This window comes from Microtus ochrogaster, linkage group LG2 (assembly GCF_000317375.1).
Source record: "Microtus ochrogaster isolate Prairie Vole_2 linkage group LG2, MicOch1.0, whole genome shotgun sequence".
NCBI classification, from domain to species: domain Eukaryota; kingdom Metazoa; phylum Chordata; class Mammalia; order Rodentia; family Cricetidae; genus Microtus; species Microtus ochrogaster.
The window spans coordinates 46,306,438-46,324,826 of record NC_022028.1 but is presented as its reverse complement, the minus strand read 5'-3'; the positions used below and the strand labels follow the sequence as shown (position 1 = coordinate 46,324,826).

General features: G+C 46.0%; 2 protein-coding genes across 4 annotated transcripts; one reads left to right on the top strand and one right to left on the bottom strand.

Moving 5' to 3' along the window:
- Window positions 1–229: 229 nt before the first annotated feature.
- On the top strand, window positions 230–3,081 carry LOC106144139 (disco-interacting protein 2 homolog A-like). Its single transcript, XM_013351214.2, has 2 exons — window positions 230–375; window positions 944–3,081. The coding sequence occupies exons 1-2, from the start codon at window positions 230–232 to the stop codon at window positions 1,194–1,196; spliced, it is 399 nt and encodes a 132-aa protein (XP_013206668.2). The 3' UTR covers window positions 1,197–3,081.
- Window positions 3,082–5,268: 2,187 nt separating this feature from the next.
- On the bottom strand, window positions 5,269–12,276 carry S100b (S100 calcium binding protein B). 3 transcript variants are annotated; one of them, XM_005360220.3, is made up of 3 exons: window positions 12,067–12,276; window positions 8,851–8,996; window positions 5,269–6,411 (listed from the first exon to the last, which is right to left on the bottom strand). In XM_005360220.3, the coding sequence occupies exons 2-3, from the start codon at window positions 8,986–8,988 to the stop codon at window positions 6,271–6,273; spliced, it is 279 nt and encodes a 92-aa protein (XP_005360277.1). In that variant the 5' UTR covers window positions 8,989–8,996; window positions 12,067–12,276; the 3' UTR covers window positions 5,269–6,270. The 3 variants fall into 3 exon arrangements, with proteins under 3 accessions (XP_005360277.1, XP_026641457.1, XP_005360276.1); XM_026785656.1 differs by having other exon boundaries at window positions 8,851–9,013; window positions 12,067–12,242; XM_005360219.3 differs by having other exon boundaries at window positions 12,131–12,240.
- Window positions 12,277–18,389: the final 6,113 nt, after the last annotated feature.

Sequence of the window (18,389 nt, the reverse complement as noted above, 5' to 3'; positions counted from 1 at the left end):
AAAAAAAAAAAAAAAAAAACCAAACACATTAACATACACTGCTATAACTGCTGAGATTGTTGACCACCACACAGGTAAGACTAAGTTGTTGGCATCTCCACCAGCCCTCTTGTCTTGGCGCACAAGACCCAAGGGATATTGGTGTCATGGCCTCCGTGTGGCACAGGGCACCTGGTAGGGTTCATACCCGGAGGGTAGGCATACTCACTGTGTAACTTACTTCCTAAGCATGCTCATCCTCATGTTCACAGAGCGACATGATGCACTGTATGTTGTTGGGTCTCTGGATGAAACGCTAGAGCTGAGAGGCATGCGGTACCACCCCATCGACATAGAAACCTCTGTGATCCGCGCACACAGGAACATTGCAGAATGGTAAGAGTTGATGGAGGGATTTCCCATGCTGTCCATCCAGCCTCTCCCTGGGCATGAGCACTGCATACAAGGGCAGCACCAGGCACTGTTCTACCGTGAGCACAGTTCTCACACGGTTACAGTCCCTGGTGAGCTAGACTGCCCTCTCCCTTCTCCCAGAAGGACCTGCATCTTTCCTCTTCTAGATACATTTCTACAGAACAGCAGCAGTATGTCTCCTGGTCCTTTTTCCCTTCCTGATCAGGTTTAAGTCACACAACTGTCTTCAGCATACAGGCAGAATGTGAGATTGCCACTGCCTGAAGAATTTCTTGTTTAAATATGGTTTTCCTTTTAAACAGTGGTGAGCCATGGTCTCTTCACTCTCTAGGAGTTTACCTGGGACAGTACAGCTTTGTTCTTGATTCTTATTCCTATAAGATGCAGTTAGTCCAGCTTTAAGATCATAAATGACGTTAAATGGCCGTGCTGTGCCAGTGATGTGAGCAGGCGTCCTTGCTCGGTCTGGCATACTTCCCTAGCATCTGCTCCCTGTGCTGTCCATCTCTGACTGATTGTTCTCCTTCAGTGCTGTGTTCACCTGGACCAATCTGCTGGTGGTGGTGGTGGAGCTGGACGGTCTGGAGCAGGATGCCCTGGACCTGGTAGCACTGGTCACCAATGTCGTGCTGGAGGAACACTACCTTGTAGTGGGTGTGGTGGTCATCGTAGATCCCGGGGTGATCCCCATCAACTCTCGGGGTGAGAAGCAGCGCATGCACCTGCGCGACGGCTTCCTGGCTGACCAGCTGGACCCCATCTATGTGGCCTACAATATGTGAGTGTAGCTGGACAGAGCTGGGTGTACGAACCAGAAGAGGTATAAGGAAAGATGAGCTGCACTATTGACACCCTGGGAGAAGGGATTTCAGGCCTCACCAGTTCACCCCTGCGTGTGCTTTTCAGATCCTCTGGACAGCGTTCTGACTGTCTTGTCAGAACACGTCTGAATCAACTAAAGAAATGTTCTGGGTCTGCCAAGTGTATTTACCGAAACATGGGTGACTGGGAAGGGAAGGAAGCCTGGTGTTGGCTGCGGAGATTGCCAACACTATGGCTGTTCCCCGCTCTACTGCGAGCTTGCACTTTCTTACCCTAAACATATTCCTGATTTCTAAATATATAATTTCCTGATTATTTATTCCCACTTGTACTAGCAAGCATATACGTAAAGTCTATGCTGGAGAGAACTTTTGAGCCAAGCCTGCCTAGGAGGGCTGAGGAAAGGAGCAGCCCCCTCTCCATGTCCACAGACTCCACTGAGCCACACAGCTTCCTTTTCCAGTGTGATAACTGGAGCAGGTGTGCCTGGTTGTCTGCGTGTGTTGTCACTAATGCTCAGTAAGTGCCATTTGGACTACTTAGCTCTATTTCAGAACGATAAACCAGCATTTAATTTAAAATCGCTTCCTAGCCTATAACTTAGTGACATTTAAATTGCAAGTTCTCATGACATCACAATATTAATTCTTCTCATGAAGTATAGTGAATTATTTTCATGAACAGGTCTGGAATCATGAGTGGCAACCTAAGGTCTTACCCGTGTGCTAGCTGGGTCTCCTTCACACTTGAGTTGCCGTGGGAGCCTGACTGTCTAGGACGGACACCGCTGCAGCCTCTTGGCTTTGCATTTGAGTTATGTGCCTATAACATTTGGCCAAACCATTTAGTTATTTTATCCAAACTTGAAATCCAAGTGATCTAATATTGTACTTACGTCAGAAAAGAGAATGTAAAATCCTTTAGATACTTCTGAGAATTTGAAGTCAAGCATGAATCTAAGATTATTTTTATATGACTAATCAAAGACTAGTGTTATCAAGTTGTTGGGATTTGGGGACTTTCAAGGGTAGAGAAGTTTATGACTCATACCTGCTTCACAGAAACAGCTCGATTTTTCTAGAGTTAGCCTGGACTTGTGCGTCAGTGAGTCTAGCTACCTGGTCCCCCTCTGCGTCTCCCTCTCGGAAAGCACCATGTGCAGCAGCCTTCTTGCTCATGGTGTCAAACTGTGGTGGAGTATGTGGAAACATACTGGAACTTTACTAATCACGTTATGATCGTGTACAGAATCCGTGTAACTTACGACTTGGCCAGAGCTTTAGCAGCAGCCTGATGAAGGCTCACAGTGACGACCGGAACAGACCGCCCATCTACGGTCTCAGTGTTGTAGTTTTATAGTAAACAGCGCTTGGAAACTTTTTGTATTAAAAACTCAGTGGCAGTAAGAACGTATCTGGTAAGTTAAGATTTTAAGAATCGTATTAAAATGTTTTAAAGTTACTCTCTGGGAATTCTGTATATCACACTAATTTTTTATATCATGTTAATAAAAGCTATTGACTTTGTAATTCTGCATTTTGAAATGTGTGAAAGGGTTTTAAATTTTTCCCCGAATAGGATGTATTTTATTATGCATTATTTCTTTCAGAAATACAAAAACAATTATGCATATATATATATCATATAAAATCTGAAAAACACATTAAAGCGTAAGAAAGGAAATTTAAAATCTACACTCCTACTGATGAAGTAATAGCAGTCTTGGTATTGCCATGAATCTCAGGGATTTTTAACCTTTAATTTTTTTTTCTTTACAAAATTAGGACCATATACTTATTTTATAATCTGCTTTTGTACTTAATAAATTGCAGACTTTTGAATCTGTCACAGACATTCTTTACATGTCTTAATGACGACCTTGTGTGGTGTGCATGAGTGCATGCAGCATTTCCTGGGCTGCTGTACCCGCACCACTCACCACCGCGCCCTGAGTCGCCTCCCTGATGCCGCCGGGGGTTTCCACAGTGGCAGTTCCCACCTGGCCTCAGTTCTACTGGCAGCATGGGTAGGTCAGAGTTTGTGGTGGGTGTGGTCCCTGGGTACGTCACTCCAGCTCTGCAGTACTGGCTACCCCTCTAACACTTCACGTCTCTCTCCTGCTGTGCTGTTCTTGGCTGCCTTTGAGGTTAAAGATGAGAGCTTCCTCCCTGAGCTCCCTGCTCAGCTTTGCCTCAGGCTGCTTGGAGAGGATCTCAGGACCCCTGCAGAGATCTGGCCACCTTAGAGCATCTCCTCAGAGAGGGCCAGGCTGGAGAGTGCAGCTTCTCAGCATGGTTGACTCAGGTGCCGCTGTGAGTGTGAACCACTGATCAGCAGAGGACAGACTTCCCCCAACCCCAACAAATAAAAGTGTCATTTTTGGGTAGGTGATATATAGTTTGGGAGCCTGCACTGGCATGAAATTCATGCCCAACTCTAGTCCCATGGGCAGTAGCCTCCTAGAAGGTTCTTGAAGAGAAAGCAGTTAACCACATCTTCTTTCTAGAGGGGTTCAGGAGGCTTGGATAAGCAGATGCCCCTGACCATGTGGGAAGTGTAGCCTCCATGCAGAAAGTCTGAGTCAGTGCAGCCTTTGAACATTCCAGAGCTTTCTGCGGCCCCAGCTACCTTTCACCTAACTTTGGGCTGTGCCTGAGGGATGGGGTGAGGTCTGGGCCGCCCCACTTTAGGGACTTTTAGTCTTTGTCCTGATCTGGTGTGTACTTTATTTTTATTTTTTGTTTAGTGGTGGAAAATTTTTACATTGTTATTTTATGCAAGCACATTGTTCAGTTGACTTAATGAGTTTTTAAGTACCTAGAAAAGGGATGGATAAGAAAAATGAGAATTTTCCTAGAATAGCTTTTTAATATTTATGATGTGATTTTTCTTTAATTGCAACTTGAATTATTTGAACCTTCATTATTTGAATATCTAGGTTAAAAAGCATGATGTTCAGCTTCCTTCCATTCTTGACTCAGCCTCACCAGGTGGCAAGCAGGCCCTATGCACAGCAGATCAGCCATGACTTCCAGCCACTGAAGGGCACATTTGAGGAACCCTTCATTCCCCCAGTGACTCACCCTACAGACTTCAAACTCATGGTCACCTGCATTATAGACAGCAGAGGGAGCCAGGGAGATAGAGCTAGCTGGAAAAAGACCTTACACTGTAGATGGGCTTTTCTTTGGGCCCCCAGCCCACAAAAAAGTGACATGAAGACTTATTAATTATGAAAGTTCAGCTAATAGCATAGACTTGTTCCTAACTAGTTTTGTTTTTGTTTTTTGTTTTTTTTTTGTTTTTTTTTTTTTTTTTTTTTTTTTTTTTTTTTTGGTTTTTCGAGACAGGGTTTCTCTGTAGCTTTGGAGCCTGTCCTGGCACTAGCTCCTGTAGACCAGGCTGGCCTAGAACTCACAGAGATCCGCCTGTCTCTGTCTCCCGAGTGCTGGAATTAAAGGCGTGCGCCACCACCACCGCCTGGCATCTAACTAGTTTTTATAACTTAAATTAACCCATATCTTTTAATCTGTGTTTCTTTATGTAGCTTTGTTACATTTATTCTGTACTCCCCATCCTGCTTCCTCTCCTTCTGGATGGCGATTTTACCCTTCTTCTTCCCAGCATTCTCTTGGCCCTGAAAATCCTGCCTAGCTATTGGCTGTTCAGCTTTTTATTAAACCAATCAGAGTGACACATCTTCACAGTGTACAAAAAGATTATTCCACAACATTTTCCCCTTTTTGTCTAAATAAGAAGGAACGGGTTTTTTGTTTGTTTGTTTTTTTTTAACTGTAACACAGTAGAACTATATATAATAAGAACATATACCTCAGCTCATACGAGAGACTTCGGGACTAGAAAGCAGCATTTGGCTCAGTTTGGAACCTTTTTTTTAAAATTTTCTCAGGTCTTATATATGAAAGTATATAAGAAAATGTAGTCACCATGTTACACACCCTTTGTAGATGGATTTTCCTTTGGGCCACCGGCTCACAAAAAAAAAAAAAAAAAAAACAACACAGAGACTTATTATTAGTTATGAAGCTTGGCCGGTAGCGTAGGCTTATTTGTAACTAGTTCTTATAACTTAAATTAACCCCTCTCTTCTAATCTACATTCTTTTCTGTGGCTAGGTTACCTTTACTCTGTGCTCTGCATCCTGGTTCCTGTCCGTTTGGCTGCTGACTCCCCCCCTTCTTCCCAGCATTCTCTCTGCCCTGAAAATCCTGCCTAGCTATTGGCCGTTCAGCTTTTTATTAAACCAGTCAGAGTGACACGTCTTCACAGTGTACAGAAAGATTATTCCCCAACATTACACTGTGGCCAGTCTCCTCTGTCCATGTCCTACACGAACAGCAGTGCCATCCTAAAAGAAGTCTGCTGAATAGAATTTTGATTCCCAGTCCCGAGTTAGAATGTTAATATTAGTTTGTGAGACCTATAGAACTGTTGACAATAAATATTTACTTAGCAACGACTGCTCACTAGAAGCAGAGACTTAAGTGGCCCTGAGCATTTGGGCTGGGGAGGGTGTTGTGATCAGACTCTCTGCTTTCTTGGGCATTGTTGGCACAAACAGGGTAAGGGAGATGTTAAGGAGAAGCAGCCTCTTCCAGTGACAGTGGCTCCAGCTGTGGAGGCTCGGGTCTGTTGGAAGCATTAAGAATGCTGTCCTATAGACCTGCGGTTGGTGGCCTGCCTTGACTCTTCTGGGTCCTGCTTCTACAGGGGCACGGCGGTCTGCAACACATGCTTCATTGCTGAGCATTGATTTCATCCCCTAAGTGATTCTTCACCAATCCTTCCTGGGACCAGACAGCTCACAGGAATGCCTAACGTAGCAGAAATAGTGATGGGCTAACTTAAAGCAGCTTTGGGAAGGCTTCCTGTTTTCCTTCCCAAAGCAAATCAGCTTCCTAATTAGTTACGTGTGGCTGGAAAGCTCAGCTCCTTCGAGCCTGCAAGCCTTCGCTCTGCTTCCGCTTGTGACCTTCGTGTCTGCCACAGGAACGGCGCGGCTCCTTTTCTCTCTCACTCGTGTTCAAAGAACTCGTGGCAGGCTGTAGTCACCATGGAGACGAAGGCCATAAATTCCTGGAAGTCACACTCTCCATCTCCATCTTCATCCAGTGTTTCCATGACTTTGTCCACGACTTCCTGTTCTTTGATTTCCTGAGAGAGAAAAAAAAGAAAAGCTGATTAAGTCCTTTCTAGATGTGATATAGCACTATCAAAATGTTATTAAAAGTACTAGGCTGATCATTTGCATCAGAAAAACAATCCCAATGTAGGAAATGAGAAATTCTAGTAGTCCTGTGTGAGCCAGGGACAGCCAGCCAGAGGGAAGCGGGGAGGGTCTGTGCCTGTCCTCTTCCCTCTGGTCTAGTGGGACCCTGGGTTACTTTAAACTAGGGAACCAAGAAGAAACACATGGCACTGGAACATGTGTGCAGTGAACTCAGTGCTCCTGAGCGCGCATGCGTTTGTGAGCCATGCAGATTCACTACAATAACCCTTGGGGATGTGTCAGAGCTGCTGGTTGTCCTGTCCTTCTGTCTTCTTGAGTTATTCCCTAGGTGTCATAGGCTTTTTCCTGACAGTTCTGACACCAAAACCAGATGGATGGTAAGGCTACTAACGGATGCCCAGACCAGAAGAAATGATGAGGCTGCCGATGTATCAAGAGTGCAGCCCTGGAGACGGGTGGGAAGGGTGCAGACTCTGAGCACTGAAAATCCTCAGTTCTGTTTCAGTGAACAACCCTGCTCCCCAATCCCCTATACCCCCGCAGAAGAGCTCTGAGGAGAAGTCAAGGGCTTCCCTGAGTTCCAAAGATTCAGGTGTAAACGATGGTAATTCCCAGCAGCTCATGAGAACTTTGAAATATCTTCCAAAACATAGAGGGCAAGGCATAGTTCCTCCAGTTATACCACAGGTGCTATGATTCTGATGCTACGTGTCCTCCAGAGGCTCCTTGGTGCCAGCCCATGTCACCACAGGGAGGTGGTAGAACCTTTGGGAGGAAGTGATCACTAGGCCATGCCCTTCCTTTCTTTGTTTCCCTCCTTCGGGTGGGCACCATCATCAAAGGCTCTCTGATCCCCTCCTTTGAGCTGATTTTCTCTAGTACTTTTGTTAAGCCAAGCCAGCAAACATGTAGGATACCTTGAAATCTTAACATAAGCTATCATTAATAAGTGTGACATCATGTTTTTCGGTCCTAAAATCATGGTAGCAGCGAGTGTTTTAAGCTTCTATCTTTAGAGCTTTGATTCTGTGTAAAGAGCCCGGCCTGCTCATCTCACGACTACATACTTGCCCTTAAAGATGAAGATGTAAGACTCTTCAGTTAAGTCGAGAGGTAGAATGGGTGTGGCAATAACTGAATGCCTGAGAAATCAATCCCCCTAAGTGGAGACTTCTCCAGCAAGCCCGCCGGCCTGCTACCTGCACAGCAATGAAGTAACTGGCTGAAGTGGAAGAAGGAAAACTCCAGCCAGACATCCAGCCACAGTATCAATATGGACCCAGTTATCTTGGGGTGTGACTTCCTACTACCATATGACAGGGCTGTGCACTTGATCAAACACTGATCAGTTTTCCTCGGACTGTGTGGTTTGCTGCGTCTATGACCCGGTGAGCTTCCTGTGGTCAGATGCATCGTATACCACCAGTATTCCCATCTTTTCTCACTCAAGGTGTGCCATGAGCCAGCCTTGGTTTAGGGGACCAAGGGAGCATGGGGTGGCAGATGGATTACAGTTCACATCCATGGGAATTCTTGGCTTATGGACAATGAAACACTAGCACGTGATTCCAGAGCCGAGGAGACAATGGGGAGTGAGTGCTTTTACCACCAGAATATTAGGCACCAGGAGAAGAAGGGCTTGCCAGGCGCCCTTGTGCCTCTTCCTAAGTGGACTCCAAACTAAACTTGTGCCTGGTCAATGTCATGTTTCAGGGAGCCCCCTCCTTCCCTCGGTCGTGTTCACTCGTGGATATGCTAGGTTGGGTGCTTGGTGGACCTGTGTCCCTCGAGTATTGAATGCTCAGTAAATGTTTATTTACCATCTGACATTTCTTCCCTCTGTAGTCAATACCAGACAGCTGGACAAAACCAAAAGATTTCTTTCCCTCCCCCCAAAAATCTCATGCTTAAAAAAAGTGTGTGTGTGTGTGTGTGTGTGTGTGTGTGTGTGTGTGTGTGTGCATACATACTCTCAGGCTGTGGTAAACGTGGATCCCAGGGTTCAAACTCAGATCATCAGGCCCGGTGGCAGGTGCGTTTACCTGCTAAACCACCTCACTGGTCCAGTTCTGCTTCCGGGTCAAGAGGCGTTATCCTTGCATGGCTGAGCCTGGCCTCCTGCTTTCACTCTAAGTACTAGGACTACAATGTGCACCCCCATGACCAGCTGGCATTTCTTGAGTGTTAGTGCCATCATCACCAGTGGACCCTTCGATTCAAGGGACAGAAACAGCCCATCTAAGCTTATACGTGGAGGGCTTAGCTGTCTGAACAAGCTTCCAGAAGCAGCCCAGGCATCCAGAGACAGAAGCCGTCTGAGAACCGTTTCTAGCACAGCTCAGCGATCCTTCTGTAAGGCTTACCTCCAGGAAGTGGGAGAGCTCATTGTTGATGAGCTCCTTGAGTTCTGATTTCTTCAGCTTGTGCTTGTCGCCCTCGCGCCCGGAATACTGATGGAAGATGTCAATGAGGGCCACCATGGCCTTCTCCAGCTCAGACATCCTGGAGGCTGCAGAAGAAAGACAGCTTCACATGGTTTCCACCCTGTTCTTTGAAAAGTTTAATAGGCTGCTTGCAGACCTCAGCCCAAATGAGGGATGGAGAAGTCTGGCCAGGAGAGGCATTCTGCGACTCCACAATGACCACAGACCATTCTCTGCCTTCTAGGCCCGCCACCTCCCTTCTGTGTCCCCGTGGGCCACAGGGTTAAGTTTCCAGGACAATTGGCTTCTGGTTGGCTTATGTCGATGAGGAACTAGCAAAGGTCACTCAGAATGCCAGGGGATGATTCCAGCTTTCCCTGGTGGCCCCCCAATCCTGGAGCTCAGCAGGGTGTAGCATTAGCTGGTGGATTTGAGGACACTAAGCTGGTACATATAAAAAATCAAATCAACAAACAGTTTTTAAATGCAGTAAACAGTATCCTCATTTAGCAATAATGTCAGGGGTTAGGGAGACAAATACAGAAGAAAAGAATTGTGCTTCCAGAAGAGCCTGAGGAACAAGAACAGGAGCATCCTGGCGAGTTTTATATCAACTTGACACAAGCTGAAGTCCTATCTGAGAGGAGGGAACCTCAATTGAGAAAATGGGCCATAAGAGCCAGCTGTAGAGCATTTGTCTTAAGTAGTGGTTGATTGGGAAGGGCCCAGCCCGTTGTGGGTGGTTCCATCCTGAGGCTGGCAGTCCTGGCTTCTGTAAGAAAGCAGACTGAGCAAGGCAGTAAGCAGCCCCCCTCCATGGTCTCTGCATCAGCTCCTGCCTCCAGGTTCCTGCCCTGCTTGAGTTCCTGTCCTGACTTCCTGTAATGATGAACTGTGATGCAGAAGCTGAGTAAACCCTTTCCTCCCCAGCTTGCTTTTCAGTTGTGGTATTTCATCATGGCAATAGAAACCTAACTAAGACAAGGAGCTTATCTTTATTCGAATTAATATATAAATTTAAGCTGTTTAAATAAAAATTATGAGTGAGATTTTTTTGGGGGGGATAGGTGACAAACATTAAAACTGTAAAATTCCTCTGGGAAATAATCGTAACACTGCCCCATTCTGAAAGACAGCAGTGAAATGACCCTCCAGAAACATTAGTCCAAGGTCATCTGATTCTGCTGGTGTCCTAACACCGGGAGACCAGGGCACCACAGCCAGACGTCCCATGCCTATTCATTAGCCTGGCCCTAGCACAGGGGCTTCTTTGTGAGCAGGAATGCCAGCGAGGAGCAAACAGCCTTCGCAGCGGGCACCTGATGCACAGCCAGCGCCTGAAGAGACTGGGGGTGTATGCCGGGAGTGATTCAGTTAACAAAGGCAGCCTCTGGCTCCCTTCAGAAAACAACCACTTGGGCAGAGACATGTGACAGCTCTTGGCCTTGAGTTCTGATCCTTAAAGCAGAACTTGCACTGTCATAATTAAAAACAAGCAACAACAAAATGGTTGAAATCTCACCCCCATGTTGAATTTTTTGTTTTAGAATAAAACTTTGTTAACTTTTTAGATTTTTTTTATTAATGATCTCCCAAAGGAAACTGATTGAAGGTTTTTACCTTGTCTGCTATTTGGTTTGCTAAAGTCCTACAAAGTAAAGGTACTTTGTTTTGCTCAGAAATCCCAGACTCCTGGAGGACCTCATATAAGCAGAACTATCCAGAGGGACTAAAGTATAATATTTTATTCTCTTAGTTTAAAAAAATCTACATATATGGGTGCATGCTTGTCTGTAGTGTATACATGCCTGGTGCCTGCAGAGGCCGGAAGAGGGTGTCATAGCCCCTGGAACTAGAATTACTGGCAGCTGTGAGCTGCGTATGGATCTCTCCAGCCCCAGCTATAGGTTTTTTTAGTTTGTTTGTTTTCATGAAAGAAAATAAGTTTAGTTCCTGTAAAGAACAGTGAGAAGGGCAGAAAATTGCTTTGTTTTGTTTTGAGACAGGGTTTTACTGTGTAGCTTTGGAGCCTGTCCTAGAACTAGCTCTGTAGACCAGGCTGGCCTCGAACTCACAGAGATCCACCTGCCTCTGCCTCCTGAGTGCTGGAATTAAAGGCGTGCGCCACCACCACCCAGCTTGCCTTTTTTTTTTTTTTTTTTTTTTTTAGATTAAGCTAAGGTTTCACTGACCCCAGGCTCTCTTCTAAGTCATGGTCTTCTTGCCTCTGACCCCTGACCGTTGGCCCATACCCAGCACAGTTATTGATAAAAAAAAAAAAATAAATCTTGAGAAACTCTGTATCATGCTTGACACTTCTCAAGGTCTTGGCTGTGGGAGAAAAGGGTTAACACATATTTTTGGATGAGGACTAGAAATTAAAAAGAAAAGGCATTACACATATCCCATATGCTAGAAACATCCACCAGATTCAACTGTTTTCATAACCACATTACAAATTCCCGCTGTTCTTCCTTTCATCTAAAGAAGCATTGGCTTGTAGTTGGCCCTCAAAGACAGATACAGCAAATGCCCCTGTGAACATTCTGCATTCGTCTTTTGTAAGGAAAGCAGAGGACTTGTGCTTCTGGGAAAAATGCCGCCTGTAAGGTAAGAGGCCCTCATGGAGACTGTCCCTCCACAGGCGGTAATGGAAAACAGAGCCCATTCCTAACCCCTGTTTCTTTATGCCAATTCATAATTATCTGAAAAGATTTAACTCTTTTTTTTTTTTTTTTTTTTTTGTGGTGTCTGGAGATGTAGGAGCTTAGCATTTCAAACAGAGAAACTAGGAAAGCCTGCAGGGGCGCTTCAGGGTGGGGGGGGTGGCTGCGAGGAAGGGAGAGCTCTAGCTGAGGATTGGGGCTAACCATGCACCAGGAGAGAAAAAGCTTGCCTTCGGAGTTAGAAAAGAAGCAATATATATGTGCCACCTCTGAAAACACCGACGGTCGTTCTGAGTCATCCAAAATGACTTTAGGTTTCCCTGTCTTAATGAAAATAAAACTGCAGACAATATCAGTATCAACAACGGTCATAAGAAAACAGTGAAGTCAGGCTTAAATCACAGAATGTCATCGGCAATTTTGAAATGCTGCCGAATGTCCCCAAAGGGTCTTTCATTTTCAGCTCCCCGTCCTACCCTCCACCCCTCACCTTTCTAGGAAAGAAGAGGGAAAAGAGCGGTTTTTCTTGAGTCCTGTCAGTGGCTCTGTCTCACCTCCTGGTCACCTTTTGCTGCTGGTGTCCTCTCTGGCTTCGGTGTCTGAGTGGCAGGAGCGGTAGACAGAGCAGCTTCTTATTCCTCTTCCAGAGAGGACTGGGTGTGGGCTTGGCGCAGTCCACTGCAGGCTGAGGCTGCCAATGGGGGCCAAGGGTAGGGAGGTGCTGGACAGCCAGCCTGCATACAGGGCCCCATTGACTGTGCACCCTGGGGATTCACTGGGCAGTCACAATGATACGATCTAGAGAGAAAATGGGCCTGTCGGGCAGGAAGCGTAGAGTCAGCTTTTCTGGGGTCTTTTAAAAGTATTATTACATGAATATTGATGGGATCCCAAAGGCAAGGATGGGGTGTGGGAAGAGGAGTGACACAGAATGGATTGATTTTAAAAAAAAAAAAAAAACAAACAAGCAGAAATGCAGCCAACAACTGAAGCTTCTAGTGCTGGGTGCAGGAGACTGTGTACTCATGGCTGGCTTCCAAGGAGTGTTGAGCATCTTGCTTGCCTGCCAGCTTTCTGGCCCCCTCTTGCAGGTATGACATGTGGTGGATGTTGGTGCTGGACAATGGGCTTCTCTGAACCCAGTGTGTTCAACAACCAGGACGAGGTAAATCTGTTACTGTCGCACCTCGGGAAAAGTCCTTCTTAAGAGTGGAGATGTGCCAAGGCTGTTTTAGGTCTCTCTCTTTAGCCTGGTAAAAGATTATGTGTTTCTGAGCCAGAAATGCTTTAAAAAATAGCCTGTCCAATGCTGTGTCCCTCATCAAGGCATGGGTGAACCCAGAAAGCACTCTGTGCTCCCTTTGCCCATCTGAGCAACACCACGCCCCAGCTTCCAACAGAATCAAGTGTGGGCTGTTGCTCAGAATGAGTAGTCCTTCTGACAAATCGTGTGGAAGCAGTGGTCCAGCCTCACCAAGCAAGCAGAGCATAGCCTTCCTGTTACACCTTAAGTATGGACTACTGACATGCCAGGTGGCTCCCCACTATCCCAGAGTCTTCAGCTTGGCTTGGCTGTCCATCTCTCTGTTGGTTTATCTGGACCTGTTGCTGCCCTGTTGCCGTGGCAGCCAGACTCAGGACTGTGCAACAGTGGTGGCTGTGCCTCTCTGCAGACCCCCGCTGGTTTGCTATCTCACCCCTCTCCATTTCTGCCAGTTTCCCAGCTTTAGCCCTCTAGCTTCTTAGGCCTCTTTGGGACTTCTTTAACCCTTTGTTAGCATTCTGTATCATACATATTTATATGTGATACAATTATATCTATATAAATGTCTGTGTATATGTAAATACATATTTTTTGGTGCAATATGAATGTGTGATCTGACAGTTAATAGTAAGTAATTTGTAATAATTAGTAAGTCAGATTGAGGAGAGCGAGAGTTTCCAGCAAGTTGCTGCCAGTGAAAATTTGGCATTGTGGGAAGACACTGAGAAGTCTTAGATTTGGGGTTCAGGGGACGCTGAGGCGGATTCTCCTTTTGAGTAAGAGATTTATTAGAATATTTATTAATACTATAGACAAGAGTTTTATTAGAATAATTACTAATGTTATAGACAGGATATTTATTAGATTAGTTACTAATACTGTAGATAAGAAATTAGAATAGTTATTAATGCTATAGACAGATAACAGCATAGCAGGGCCTTGGAAGAGAGGTCAGACTTATAAGGCAGAGTGGGGGTCCCTTATAGGTTTCAGAGGAAGGAAGGTTTCATGCCATAGAGTTGATGAGTAGACCATAGCACAGGCATGTGGACAGATTCCCAGTGGTGGGGATGGGTGTGTGTGTGTGTCCTGAATCCTGGAGAAGGATGTGGAGAAGGAGAGGAACATTTAGATGGGTACCCAGGGGCTGTGCTACAACGCCACTGTTAGCTCTTCTGATGTTTTAAAGTCTGGTAATCTGTATATGTCCTTGGAAATGAGAGTTAGGGCACCAGTGTTTCTCTCGGAATCTGGGGAACTGGGGAATCTATCAGCGGGTTAGAGATTCACAGACAGAAAGAGACTGGCCCCAAACCTAACAGACAAACACATTCCTCTGTTTTTGAGCACTGTGTTCTTACAAGGATCCCTTTGAGCTCTGGTCTCACAGGCATTTCCACAGTGAACTTCAGGGGATCATAGGTGGTGGTTCAGGCTTCCTTGCCCTGGCTCCCTAACCTCGCAGTAGGAAGCTTCTGCAGAGATAACCTGTCTTTTTCTGCAATGCCTGTCCTTCCGGTTGGGGGATGACAGCATGTTCCAGGCCCTCACTTCTCTGTTGGGTCTGGAGGAGCTGTGGTTTCTGGTCGTTCTGCTTCTCCCTTACGTGGCTAGAGGAAAGACTCCGGGGCTCTTGTGTGGCAGGCCTGAAGCCTTGGATGAAGTTGCATGTTGAATATATAAAATCCCCAAACATGTATCATAAAATGTTGCAAACACAAAGAGCCCATTTGTTAAGGAAATGTGTACTTTCACCCAAATAAAATGCCAAAGAGTCCAAGTGCCAACCAGGAGCTCCTGGTCCAGCCAAACTCACCGTGAGTGGGTGTTGGCCAGGAAGTGGGGAAGTGACGGCTGTGAAGTCACTGGAGAGCACAGCTGTCTCACAGCAGACTCATCCCGTGGTGCTCATGGGTGGTTGAGAACGGACTCATGTTCAGTCTGTGGCATCTGAGGATCTCTGGGAGTTAGTGATGAAGGTTCAAATCCCGCTTTGTTTTACAACACGTCTGGATACCAAAGGAACCCATGTGACCTCCAATTGACTAAGGAGGCCATGCTGACCCAGGGAATTGGGGGAGGTGGCTCTCAGGCACCCAGACTATAGGGTCCAGGACTGTCATGTTGGAAAAGGGACTCTTCCTCCTGGGCCAGCGTTTCTCCATCCACGTGATTGACTTGGGTCAGCAGTTGACTTGGATCAGCAGACAGCTTTCTTTGGTACCCAGAGCTTCTGCCACCTTCGCCATCATTATTTCCGGTGCGTCAGAGCTTCCCTCCCTCCCGCCCACCCTCACACATTCAGTGGGCCACTGGCTCTGAGCAGTTGGAGGAAGAGGTTGGCCACGCTTGCTATTTGCAGGAGGAAAGGCAGCATTGTTTCTCAGACAAAGGACCCGCCACCAAGCTGCTCGGGAGGCCGCTTACAATGCCTCATGAAGATGGAGACTGAGGATCTGTGTTCCGGAGGAAGTAGGTGAAAAGACAAAAGCGGCTGTGTGGAACAGCCAACACAAGAATCAACCGCCTTCCTACCCCACAGGAAGCCACTGCCCAGCCTGGGAGCTACAGCATTGCTGAGACAGACTCAAGTTTCTCATGCCTCCACTCTGGTTTGTTTGAATAGTATGTGGTTTTACCCATGCTCACGTATTGACACGGCTATCCTTGGTGCACTCAGCTGATGGTCATTAATATTACGAAAGTTACTGTTCATGTTTATCAGAAGAAGCTGGGACTTGGTTCGAGAACCAAGCGAACCCCTCGGTTGGAGAAAGCAAAGAGCTACAAATAACAGCAATGCTCTTCTGAGCCAGAGACACTAGGATCCACCACGCGAGCCAAATCATTGGCCCAATTGGAGTGTCTTGAGTCCAGGCGTCCTCTGCTTGGTCAATTGTTATAGAATGTGAGTGTTTCCACATGTATCACCTTTTCTTATTTTGTACCACACCAAATTCCATCCAAACATTTGTTTTCATTCGGAAGTCAGTAAAACCTTCCAGAAGAATAAGCCCAGTGAGAAGCTTGGAACAGAAAGCAGGGCCCTACCATTTCTTTGCTCTGGACCCACAGGGCCAGGAAAACAAAAGGACCCAGTGCAAAGACAGCAGGACTATTGTTTTTGTGTTTGCATTTGCACCCTCAAGTTTGGGGACAAGCTGGATGCGGGAGTGTGGGGCACAGCCACGTGAAGCTGCCGTGTGAGCGATCCCTGTGTCATATGTACTTGGAGCTCCAGAAGTTTCTCAGAGTGTGAGAGAACTATGGGAGCTTCCTGGCAGTGGTGGAGGGAGAGCTGCGTTCTATCGTTGTGGAGGTCTCCCACGAGCAGTTCTCATTCTACTTTTATGAAGAATCGCGGCGATCCGTCAAATCATGGCGAGTTTAAGGTTGGAAAAAACTCAGGCTCATCTATCTTTTCTTTTAACTCGGAGAGAAATATTATTCTCCACACAGTGTTGTAGCTTTGACCATTTTTTTTTTAGGATGCTGTGGGCCCAGAACATCACACGTACTCAGCTACATCCTTCCAGTAAACAATTGACTGCTGCAGCTATGAAAACTGATAGCTCTACATCTTCATTTCAGCTTAGCTCCAGTAAGAATGGCTAGGAAGTGGGAATAAGTTAACTTGTTTTAGAGAGTTAAATAAGGAATAGTTAGAATCTGAAAGTGCCATTGAGTGTTAATATACACAAAATGAGAAATACTCAAAGGAAGGATAAGCTATTTTATGGAATTTAAAGTAGCCAGCTGGGCTTGGTGGTGTATGCTTTTAATCCCAGCACTTGGGAGTCAGAGGCAGGCAGATCTCTATAAGTTCAGGGCCAGCCTGGTCTATAAAATGAGGTCTAGGCCAGTCAGAGCTACTTAGTGAGATCCTGTCTCCAAAAATAAGATAAAATAAAATGAATAAAAGGAACAAAATTGAGTAAGTTGATATATTTTGTGATATGTTAACATGCTTAGTATTTAAAACTAATTATTATTGTGCTTCTGAATCTTATGTAATATTTTAGAACACATATTAGCATACATTAATTATATACAATGGATTTCATTGTGACATTTTGTATATGCATGTAATGTATTTTGATTTTATTCATGTAATATTTTCACTTCACTTATTTAACTAATGTCTACCTGTTAAAGCCTTCTTCAAGATTCCTTGAGCAGGGTTTTTACAGGTTTCTGATTTCAGCCTATGGTAGTCCCTGGCATGACTTTGGCTGACACTGTTCCCCATTGGAGGGCCTGAGGATCTGCTTCCAGCCCTGCCCACCTTCTTCCTGTCTGTGTGGGGCTTCCTCCAGATGGGTCACGGCACACAACGCAGACAAAGACAGCGTTTATGTAGCCAGAGCTTTTAAAAGAAAAACTCAGCTTCCAAGGATCAGAGTCCCCGATGCCTGTTGACTTTCCCAGAGAAAGGTCACCTGCTGCCTTAATCACAGTGAAGCTCACATGCATGCTTAGCCTTTGCCTTAATAGTTTCGCTTCCAGTCTGTGTTGGGTCATAGGTGGTGTGTGTGTGTGTGTGTGTGTGTGTGTGTGTGTCCTGACACTAGGCAGTGCAGTGGGGATACAAGTCAGGTCACTGACCCCAATAAGTAGTCAGGTGTCTTTTTGAGGCAGATTTTGCAACGTAATTGACAATACCCCCCCCCCAACCTCTGGCATAGTGACCTATGTGCACCCATGTTCTGCACCTAGCATGATGACTATGTGTACACGTTAGGGAGGGAACTCTTGCAGGGACCACATGCTCACATGCTTAGCAATCAGGCCTGACTGCTTCAAGAGTACAGAGCTCTAGGTCCGAGGGGTAGAAATGGTGACCAATATGCACATCCCAGAGCTGGAAGCTGCTCACGGGAGCTTGATGAAGAGGGAGTATCCTCAGAGACACACGGCATCCAAGTACAGCCTTTCAAAGAAAGCATGACATTTCCCGGCCAGGGAAAGAAGGTTAGTTGGTTCTTAGGTTTGGCCTGGCCTGGGGGGGGGGGGGGGGGATGGAGTGGGGTGGGGGTGGGGAAGCATCTCTTCCTTGTCATGAGGGAACTTGAGGTTCAGAGGTAGAAGACTTATTTGTATCAGTGGTAAGTGTCAACACTAAGACGTGAGCTTGGGGCTTCCTGTAGAGTCTACGTTCCAACTGTGGTGCAATGCCACCTCTGCACTGAAGCACTGGAAATGAAGGGTTCGCTTGTTATAGGAACAGAAATGATTTTTATGGTGGGTCTTTGGCCCAGGCTAAAGCTGCTCGGAGGTCTATGGCAGGAGGATCATGAAATCAAGTCTATTAACAAAGAACCTATTTCCAAATACAATAGAAAAGGTGCTGGAAAGTCTGGTCTATTTGGCAGATTCCTGGCCAATGAGAAACTCTGTCTCAAAGGGGGAGAAAAGGTGCACGCACCTGAGATTGTCTACTGACCCTACATTCATGAGCACACACATGAACATACACCAACAGCAAAAAGAGGGCTGAGATACAGCTAACCGTGGTCCTAGTTAGGCTTCTATCCCTGTGATAAACACCA